Source organism: Arachis ipaensis, chromosome B07, assembly GCF_000816755.2.
Source record: "Arachis ipaensis cultivar K30076 chromosome B07, Araip1.1, whole genome shotgun sequence".
NCBI classification, from domain to species: domain Eukaryota; kingdom Viridiplantae; phylum Streptophyta; class Magnoliopsida; order Fabales; family Fabaceae; genus Arachis; species Arachis ipaensis.
In genome coordinates, this window is record NC_029791.2 from 8580801 (window position 1) to 8591742 (window position 10942).

The 10942-nt window shown below is 36.7% G+C and overlaps 2 protein-coding genes across 3 annotated transcripts; both read left to right on the forward strand.

The window, feature by feature from the left end:
• LOC107609351 (probable dolichyl pyrophosphate Man9GlcNAc2 alpha-1,3-glucosyltransferase) lies at nt 281-5864 on the forward strand. Of its 2 annotated transcripts, none has more exons than XM_016311292.2 (7): nt 281-761; nt 2564-2996; nt 3315-3498; nt 3600-3707; nt 4252-4413; nt 4907-5159; nt 5254-5864. In XM_016311292.2, the coding sequence occupies exons 2-7, from the start codon at nt 2590-2592 to the stop codon at nt 5697-5699; spliced, it is 1560 nt and encodes a 519-aa protein (XP_016166778.1). In that variant the 5' UTR covers nt 281-761; nt 2564-2589; the 3' UTR covers nt 5700-5864. The 2 variants fall into 2 exon arrangements, with proteins under 2 accessions (XP_016166778.1, XP_016166777.1); XM_016311291.2 differs by having other exon boundaries at nt 282-761; nt 2551-2996.
• On the forward strand, nt 6382-7403 carry LOC107608848 (PRA1 family protein B3). Its single transcript, XM_021107251.1, has one exon. It carries the CDS (start codon nt 6547-6549, stop codon nt 7183-7185), a length of 639 nt encoding a protein of 212 aa, XP_020962910.1. The 5' UTR covers nt 6382-6546; the 3' UTR covers nt 7186-7403.

The following is a 10942-nucleotide window of genomic DNA, read 5'->3' on the forward strand; positions in this document are numbered from 1 at the left end:
AATAATCCATAATCCTTTGTTTTTTGGACATTGTAAGTTAGTTGAAAGAATTTTCGAAAATGTCCTCACCGAAAATAACAACCGATCCTTCTTTGAAAATTTTCCCCACCCTCCGGCAGCAGCTGATGTCTCCTCCCTTTCTCCCTTTTTCCATATTCTAACGTTAATTTTTTTTATTAATTATCTGTTGTTCTAAATTTTTATTTAACAATAAATGATATAATAAAAAATTATTGACGAATAATCCTTTGTTTTTTGGACATTGTAAGTTAGTTGAAAGAATTTTCGAAAATGTCCTCACCGAAAATAACAACCGATCCTTCTTTGAAAATTTTCCCCACCCTCCGGCAGCAGCTGATGTCTCCTCCCTTCGCCAGTTCTCCCTTTTTCGATGTCGTCGTCAATTGAGCCCAAGACCCTAAGGCTGGCTCTCTAAACCCCCAAAATAATTTCAGCCTACAGCCATAAAATTTTTGTAAGCCTTAACCTTAATTAAGCCCTCCCAAAAAAATTAAAACAGGGCTGGCCCTAAAAGCCCCAAATCTGATCTCCTCCTCCCTGACCCTGAGATGCTGAAAGTCTGAAACGGGGAAACCTGCGCGGTGCTCCTCCTCCTCCTCTGCATTCTACTTTTGCATTCTGCTCCTCCTACTACGGTGGACGACGCGGTGGCTCCTCCTCCTCCCTGACGCGGTGCTCCTCCTTCTTGATGCGGTGGACGAAATCAGTGGCTGCTCCTCCTCCCTGACGCGGAATCAGAGGTGAGTTTCTTCTTTTTCTGTCCCTCTCTGAGTTTCTTCTTTGTTTGTTTGCATCACCCATTTTAATTCTCTTGTTAATAAACCGAGGTGGGTCTATGGCTACCCTTTCTTTGCCCCTCTCTGTGATTTCAAAATGGTTGAACTGTGAACTGTGAACTTGAACTGTGAACTTGTTTCTTCAATTGTCTATTTTCAGGTTAATTGATTGTAAACATTTTGATTCCTCTGTTTCCTGAGAATTTGAGCATGGTTTTGATTCCTCTGTTTGTTTAGCAAATGTCCTTGAACTGATCTGAACTTTAATCTGCATGGTTTAATATTTTAGTCTACCTTGATGAATCTTCAAGTTCAGTAACTGCATAATAGTACATTTGGATTGTGGATGAACTATATTCTGAAGCCATAATAACATTTTCACCACATTAAGTAATACAAGTAAAAACTTTGCTTCTTTTTGTTTCTTGCAAAGAATAGATGAAAATCATTTAGAATTGGTTTAAATAAATCATCAGAAGCAATTAGTTGGCCAGCAGTGGCACCTGCTATCTTGTTTTTAGTCTCTCACCGAATATGCAAGTAGGTTTTGAATGGTTAATCAGGGCATGAAAATCAGAAACTTAGGAATCAGTGAACCCTTTTGGTTTTGGTTTGAAACTTAGTTGTTTTTCTTGCTGTTTTTGCTTCCTAGGATCAAACCTTGTTTTGTTCTCTGTTGAGAACTATTTCCCCTTTGGATCATGCATTCTGTGTCTCTATTTTCCTTATTCTCTCATAAAGATTCAACCTTCAAATAGAGGTTTACTATTAAACTGAATTTTTAGAAAATAAAGTAATTAAAGAATATATAAATGATGCCAGCTCCTCTTGGTTTTGGAACCTTGCACACTTTCACAACTCTTGGTTGATTTAGATGATGACATTGGTGAAATTCATGAAGAAGAAGTGTCAACGGAATCGATGCATCTCCCTCAACATTCATGATTTTAGATGATAAATTTTTGTGTAAACTTTATTTTGATTTTCTACTAGAGACATTATTGATGGTAGATATTAAGGAGTAAGGAGAAGGGTGATGAGATAGTGAATGCCATGTTTGATTTCTTGATGTATATAGTTAAAAGTTGGATTTAATATGAACAATGCACATTATTGATATTTATTTTTTAACTTCTTTGTTTTCTACACGTAAAAAATGACAGAGATAGAATAAGCTAATGACTTTTAATAAGTTTTATATGTATTATTGAGATAGAGAGCAATGTATAAAAAAGGATTAGGTGGCCCATGGGTTGGCCCTAGGGCTTTTGGCCCTGAGGGCTTTTTAAAAATTTGACCCTAATAGTTATAGGGCCTCTTGTTCTTCCGGCCCTATAAAGTAGGGCCAAAGCCCTATAGGGCCAAACATGTTGACACCACTAAATTCCCACTCCTTCATCCGCTGCCGCCATCATTCTCTTCGCCGCTGAGGAAAGCTTTTTCCCCCTTTTTTAGGTATTGTTCAAATTTATATTGTTTTTGCTATGGTTTTTCATAATATTTTTCTGAATATTTCTGAAATGGTGGTTTGATTTTTATTTTGATATTTTTATTGCTGTTGTCACTGTGTAGTTTGATTGGGTGATGTCGCTATACTCCGAGCTATTAATAATGTTCAAAATTGTCAACATAGAAATTCAGATTCATTTCATACACATTCCAAATAATATAGTTCAATTCAATTAAATTCAATTCCGTAGTTATCAATCAACCACACGATTTAGACTGAAAGCAATTTCTCACTTTCTTTCAGTTTTCGGATGCAGTCTTATGAATTGGGCTGCTTGCTGAAATGAAAGGAAAGGGGACTAGTGACACTGTTAGTGTAGTTGATGGTGATGGAAACCAGTGTTGCTGGTGGTGGTGGCTGGTTCACAAGGGAACAACAACTACATTCCTTATTGTTGGATTGTTTGCACTTTTGGTTCGCGCCGCAGTGTCCCTCCACCCTTACTCCGGTTTTGCTAACCCTCCGAAATTTGGGGACTATGAGGCACAGAGGCATTGGATGGAGATCACCATCAATCTCCCAATTCAAGAATGGTATAGAAACAGCACCAGCAATGATTTGAGCTACTGGGGCCTTGATTATCCACCACTCACCGCTTACCAGAGTTTCATTCATGGCCTTTTTCTGAGATTTGTGCACCCTGAATCTGTTTCCCTTTTCACCTCCAGAGGTCATGAGTCTTATCTCGGGTGCGTATTTTACACATTTTCTTTCATAGTTTAACAGATCTGTTGAAAGAAATGGTATTTGGTTCTTGGAATTTGAAAGTGTGCCTCTCTTTTCATTTAGTCCCTGGTTTAAATTATGTGCATAATTCAACAACTAAATCATGTTTCAGTTTAAATCAGTGGCTAAATCACGCATGAGATATTTATATTTTGGGGGACAAAAGATAGTTTGTCCATTTAAGATCTTATCAATTGTTACAATTTTAATGCTTTCTGTTCAGGTTCTGAGCTAGCACCGAGTATTTTGACTTTATTGATAATTTATTTTGAACTCTGCAGAAAACTACTAATGAGGTGGACAGTGTTATCATCTGATTTGTTGATACTCTTTCCAGCTGTTCTGTACTTTGTTATTGTTCGCTATGGTCAACCTTCAAGGAGTCGTAAAAGTGACATAGGATGGCACATTGCCATGCTTTTGTTAAACCCCTGTTTGATCTTAATTGACCACGGTCACTTTCAGGTTTGCATAGAAATTCTTTTGTTGTTTATGCCCTTGCCCCTTTAGGTATTTTTCAGGTTTGTAGTGCTCTAACGTTGACTGTTGTATGTGTTGTATGTCAGTACAACTGCATCAGCTTGGGCTTTACCATTGGAGCTGTTGCTGGTGTCCTCTCTGGGAAGGATCTTGTAGCATGTGTTTTGTATTGTCTAGCTCTAAATCATAAGCAGGTTTTAATCTCTGATCTTAGCATGGGTCTATTTGTCATTAATTTCTTTTACTACTTTCAGCTATTATACATAGTCTATACCATGTATGGTCAATGGTCATATAGGATTGCTCAACCCTGTCCAGGTGGAATTGTCACTAAAAAATTGGGTGTGTGTTTATAGTTTGTGTGCATGGTGAATGGTCATACATATATGTCTCTTAATTATATGTTAATGTGTGCATGGTGAATTGTATCTTGATATATCTTTAGGCTGTATTATTGCTTTGCGTCAAATAAATCCTATTAACATTTTACTTGACCAATCTTGATACTGATGTCTTAAATGGATTGCAGTCAGTAAATGGCAATTCATTCTGTTATTTGTTTAGTTTGAATTTAGTACCTAGTTTCCATAAACATACATTTGCAAGGAAAAAAATATTGAAGTAATGTGGGACACAACAATGTTTGTGGATAAGCTAAGTCTGAACCTGCATTTCCTTTATTTTTTGTCTTTATCATCGATTGGGATTTGATAACTGTTGTTAGTTACTCTTTTACAGATGAGTGCATATTTTGCCCCTGCTTTTTTCAGCCATCTCCTGGGTAAATGCTTGAGGCGTAAACATCCGCTCCTTGAGGTATCAAAACTGGGGTTTTATGTTTTGGGAACCTTTGCAGCTGTGTGGTGGCCTTATCTGTATTCAAAGGATTCCATTTTGGAGGTAAAATACTGAAATTGTTATCATTGGCTGCTAGAAAGTAGATTTAATCCTAAACCCAGCAGAAGTTGGATTGTTCATTCCATTTGCTGTATGCTCTTGAATCTTGATGCATGGAATTGGAATCCATTTAACATTACTGTTACTGCTGTGCTTTATTTGAACAGAGATTTTAATAATTCCTACTTGTGCTATTTGCTATTTATTTGATTGCTTGATAGTCCATTTTTTCTTAATAAAAGTTACATATGATGCTTCTACCTGGTCTCGGTCTTAAATGTGGTATCAGAAAGTCTGTTATTTGATATGGAAACAATAGGTCTAGCCGTCTAGACTAAGTCCGACTCAGTGTTTTATGTATACATGTGGTAGTAGAGTCAGTTCAACTGGTGAATTGAGAAATCTAGTTACATAATAGAGATGTCTGTCTTCCTTGATGCTAAAACTATTTTTGATCTTGGATAAGAACCTTGGGTATGGATGGTCCTTGTAACAGGTCCTCTCACGCCTTGCTCCTTTTGAAAGAGGAATATTTGAGGATTATGTGGCCAACTTTTGGTGTGCCTCTTCCATTATCATCAAGTGGAAGAGATTATTTACGCCAGAGTCACTGAGGCTTCTCAGCTTAATTGCAACAGTTATAACTTGCCTTCCTTCAATGATTCAACAAATAAAATCTCCAAGTAATCGAGGTTTCCTCTATGGGCTGCTAAATTGTTCATTTGCCTTCTACTTGTTTTCTTTTCAAGGTTTGTAACATTTAATTTTTTTTTTTTTACAATGCCAAATTGCAATCATTTTTGTTGAAATTATCTTACTGAGTGTATGCATGGTGCCTTACAGTGCATGAGAAGTCCATTTTGCTGCCACTTCTTCCTGCAAGCCTGCTGGCTATGGAAGAGCCTTTTATTTTTAAGTGGTTCATGCAATTTGCCATGCTCTCCATGTTCCCTCTGATATGTCGCGACGGCTTGGTTGTTCCATACTTTGCTTTGCTTGCTCTCTTCATCCTGATATTCGACGCACCTGGTCAACAGAGAGTTAAAGAGGGAAATTATTTGTATAATTATTTGGGTGCAACAACTGTACGCCTTGTTTTATTTTGCTATTTCATTCTTCACATAGTTTACTTGACCATGAATCCACCTGAGAAGTATCCATTCCTTTTTGAAGCAATAATTATGAATGTGTGCTTCTCTCAGTTTGTGCTTGTAACTCTTGGCTGCAATATAAAGCAGTGGGTGTTGAATAAACCTACCAAATTAGAAGTAGACAAGAAGTTTATTTGATAGAGTTTTTACTTTGGGGGCTAGATAGATTGTTTTTGTTGTTAATTGGTTTAATATTAATTGAATTGAGAGTTTGGCCGCATTGACCTCTTCTCTTCTGTAATGAGTTTATGATCTTTTAGGTTTGTTTGTCCCTGCACTTTGTAGTTCAATGTTTCTGTTTTATTTTCATTTAACTTTTTGTTCAGATTTTATTGGTCCTCTCCTATTGATAAACAATCTCTATGCCTCATAATCTTATATGTAAGTCTACGAAAAACGAATTTTAGACTCTAGTGTCGAAATTAGTGGGCTATCGATTGTTAACCAACACTTCTCAAATGCCATGAATTGATTATTATTGTTGTCATATTTCAAAATAAATGTGAAATTATTAGCTAGCCAGATCAAGATCCAAGCACCAAGATAAAGTACCCTCATTTTTTGTACCCTATTAAAAAACAATAGCAAAAACTACAAAAGAATGCAGCTTCATTTCCCTTCACATGAATGTCTAAATAAGTAGTGGTTGTCGGTGAGGCGGTGAATTATGGGATATCCTTTTTATATATATTTTTTAGATTTTTTATTTTCTTTTTTTAACTCTTTTTTTCGAATCTAACAATATCTTTTTCTGCAAAATAGATTTATCCCCATATTAGAATTATTGGTCATTTTCTAGCATTTGTTCCACGCCGTACAATTATTTTCTTTCGGCATTTAATATACATGCACGCCTTAAAGCCCAAAAGCCCAAAACCAGAGTGTTTTCGTTATCGCTAACTTCCTAAGTTCCTAATAGAGTCTCCAATTGCCTCGCGCTACTTCTCACTCTCACGCGCGGGCGTTCGGAGATTCACGCGCCACCATGTCTGCCCCACCGACACTCCCCCAATCCACCAACACAGCCGCCGCAGGCGCTGCATCTCAGCCTCCCATAGCCACGCCTGCTTTCCGCTCCTTCATCTCCCGCCTGTCATCCTCTCTCCGCCAAGGCTTCTCCCAGCGCCGTCCGTGGACGGAGCTCGCCGATCGATCCTCCTTCTCGAAACCGGAATCCCTAACTGAAGCGTACTCAAGGATCCGCAAGAACTTCAACTACTTCCGCGTTAACTATGTAACCCTAATCGTGTTCGCGCTCGCGGTTTCGCTCATCACGCATCCGTTTTCGCTTCTCGTCCTCCTCGGACTCCTCGCGTCGTGGTGCTTCCTTTACCTCTTCCGCCCCGCAGACCAGCCGGTGATTCTCTATGGCCGCACCTTCAACGACAAGGAAACCCTAGGACTCCTCACCGCGCTCACCATCTTCGTCGTGTTCCTCACCAGCGTCGGGTCGCTCTTGATCTCGGCGTCAATGGTTGGATTGGCCATCGTGTGTGCTCACGGCGCGTTTAGAATGCCGGAAGATCTGTTTCTCGACGAACAGGAGCCAGGATCTACCGGACTTCTTTCGTTCCTCGGTGGCGCCGCCACTTCCGCCGCCGCTCCGGTAGTTTCGCGGGTGTAGAGTTTCGGGGAATCTACAAAGGTTCGCCGCTGGATCGACGGTTCGTGTCAGTGGTGTTGTATTATGGTGACTTGGGGAAAAAATCGTAATGTGCCGGATTCTTTTTTGACTTGCGAATTGCATAGGGTTTAGTTATGTGACTTTTTTTTGTTTTATTATCAAGAGATTGTTCTTCAATATTAAATCAATGCAGTTTAGTCACCAATTTATTTTTGCTATATTTGCATGCATGTTTTTTTCTGATTTCATGCGTCAGTATAGAAATGTGCCCTGTTTTGTTCTATTGGTTACAAGTATTTGGTTGATGTTTGTGGAATCCTTCTATGGTGGTGTTTATATACAAAAATTTAATTTTAAGTGCAGGTTATTTTGGTGTTTCGATAAAAGGCTCTTGGTTGCTGGAAGTAATTTCTGGTATTATTCATTTGTATGTGTCTTGAAGTGGCTTCTGCATGAAGCAACATGGGAGATATTTACCCCACAAACCATAATTGGCTTGAGTGTAGGGACATATATATATAATTATTCTATCTAGATTTGCCTTTGAGCGTGATAGATGTTACAGAATATCTGGTTTTGGGGCCTTGTTGGATTTTGAGTTAGATGACCTGCTGCAGATTGGCATTCCCAGAACTTAGAAATGATCGGTTTTGTTGGGTAGTTGCCTCCAACAAATTCTATAATCTTTTGTTTTGTTATTGCCTGGGTTTTGGTAAGAAAAAGTGTCTGGTTGTTGGAACCTGGATATTGGTTTCTTCTCATTCTGACTTCTTAAAGATTAATGCTAATATCTTACAAACATAAATATATGCCTAACAGTGAGTCTGTTATCTTTAGAAGGAGTGTTATGCTAGTTAATACTTAATATCATTGAGGAGCACTTCTTTTTCCTCTATATTTTCTTACTTTTCTCTTGATCTCTTGTTTTCTGGTGTTGGTAAGTATGAAAGATGGAATTAATAAACGAGTCTGTATGATAGTGATTCCTTTGCTGGGTGTGAATTGCATCAGCTGGAAGGAATTAGGTGATTGATGGTTTGCATGCAAGAACTGATACCTTTCTTATCGACTGGCTTGGTAAGCATCTATCTTGCTTAAAATTTGTGCTTCTCCGTTCTTCAATCTTCAGTGAGGGAAATTGAAACTGGTTTATTGATTAATCTCGTGCACAAAGAAAGATATAAGGGTAATGCAATGTCATGATTCACAAGTCAAGTCATGATCTCAATTCTCAAATTCTATTTGTTTGTTTGTTTGTTTGTTTTTTAGATGCGGTATCAACGTAAAGTGTGGAATATACGAGTTAAATGTGTTTTAGGAGTATAAGATAATTTAATTTCGGGGTAACTCGCACCAAAAAGACAACAATAATTAATTAATGCAACATTATAGGTCCGGGGGAATTGGTAAGTTGACCTTCGCATGTTTTGATGCTGACATTTTCAATTGGATGGTTTTTTTATTTCACACAATTTTTCGGACTTTGAGTTGATGCGTTTGAAAGTTTGTAAGTTTGTATGTTTGTTTTCATTCACTTTGCTAGCAAGTTGGGGAGGACTAGCTATCGCAACAATAAGGAATAACTAGAATTAAACTCTAGGAGCGTTTGGAACTAAATCCCATCCAGCACTTGTCTCGTGACGGTAGTAGATCACGTTACAAGACTGAAACATTCACACCAGTCAGCAGTCCTTTCATCCCGTATACTTCCGTTACCAAACTATATACAAAATGATTCGAATTTGATAGAAAGAAAGGCTCGCTTGTTATTTGAGGTACTTATTAATTATTAATTTCGCGAGGTACGGAGTATATAACTATGAGGTGTTTCTATTGAAGCGTGAACCTTGCTTGAAGATTGAGTTGGTAAATTTAAATGATTGGTGAAAATTCGAAAGTAAGATGAACATTACCGTTTTAGTCGAATCAGACACTTACAAAATTGACCAATAATTTTAGTATTGAATGTGCCACTTCAATGAAACAAGGCATTTCGAACGATGGATCATGGATATTGATTCCCTCAAATTTAATAACCTAACAAACGTACGTACATACATACCATCATCCTCATTACAAACTAAGGAGGATGAGAAGATGATTGATGAACGGCATTGTTCTCCATTTACATAAAACGACATGAAGGAAGTGTCAAAGGGCAAAAAGGTGTCGTAATATGTTGTATGCAAAGGTATAGTAATAGTGGACCAACACCAACTACAGCAGCAGCAGATAAGTACCCCTTTGATATGATGAACATGATGACGACGACGACTCTTCCCATATTTCACAGCCTGTTATCGATACCAATTGGAACGACCCACTCGAACGTTTTCTAAAGTTAGCTATACATCATTCAACATTTCAACCCCTTCTTAATAAAATGCGACCTTTCTTTTTTGGTATCAATAAAGGAGAAAACACCCATGTCCCCTTCAAAGTAATAAAGAAAACAAAAAATAAGACCGCGGTTGACGTTTTAAAATGAAAGACACTTCTAAATTCTAATTAAAAGAGAAGACATCCAAATTACTAATGAATTTAATACATTAAAAGATTTTCTTAAAAGGATCGCTTTTACTCCAAAATCAATGTATTTGGATGCAAAATAATTTTAAAACACTAATTTTAATGTATAAAAAAAAATCAAAACGATTATTATTTAAAATAGATAGAACTTTCGTTAGTTAAGATATTGGTTAAAAGAATTTTTTTGGTATGTAGTGAACAATTCTATTTTTGTTTTTTTCCTCACAGTATCTTTCAGTCCAGCAGATTAATGATAAATTCGTTACAGATCGAAACTTTATTTAAGAATTTGTCACTCGCCAATGAGTTATTACAAACAGAATTCAAACATTCAACACTTGTTTAAACAGACTAGTAAAATAACTGTTAATCCAATCTAATTTGTACAATTTAACTTCACACGTCACGACCCACCTAATAGAGTTGGCAGAAAAATGGTGAAAATAACAAATCCAAGTATGTAGGCCGTAGAGTACATTTTCTTCTTCAAAGCAGCTCCAATGCTCAGAAAATTAGAAAATTAGAGTTTTCATTTACTATTTGTCAAAAAATTTAGCGTTCCAATAGTTGGAGAAGAAAAGCAAAGAGTCCCTCAGATCAAGGAAGGGCAATCTCTCCTCAGAAGGACTTTGAATATCTAATGAAACTTTGCCATGTGGCAAGTTAGTAACAGAAAAAATAAAAATGATACACACGGTTATTATTAATAAATTATTATTTTGTTATTTTATATACACTATTTACACTTTTATTCTCACAATTTCTTTTAATTTTCTTCGATCTTCTTTCAAATTTCTGAAATCAAAATTTTACTGATTTTTTTTTTCAAATAATGAATCTAAATCAATTCAACTCTTTTTTAAATTACTTACAATTTTTTTTTTCAAAATCTAAATATCCAACAATCTTAACTTTCAAATTCTCAAATTCCAAATCAAAACTTCACACTACCAACAATAAAGTAACTATTGCAAAAACAGTCATTGAGAAGCAACTACTTATTGTGAATATACTTATAAATATCAATTATCAAAAGTTACAATCACATACTCCACTTTAAAGCTAGTTTTTCACCTCAAAAAAAATACTACACATTATATTTCAACAAAAAGCTAGAAATTTTTTATATGTTTAACGAGACTTTGTATAGCAGAAGAAGAAGACGAGATAACGCACTCATGTATATTTGGATTGATGAATGTTTGTTCGATGATTCAGAAGAAGATAT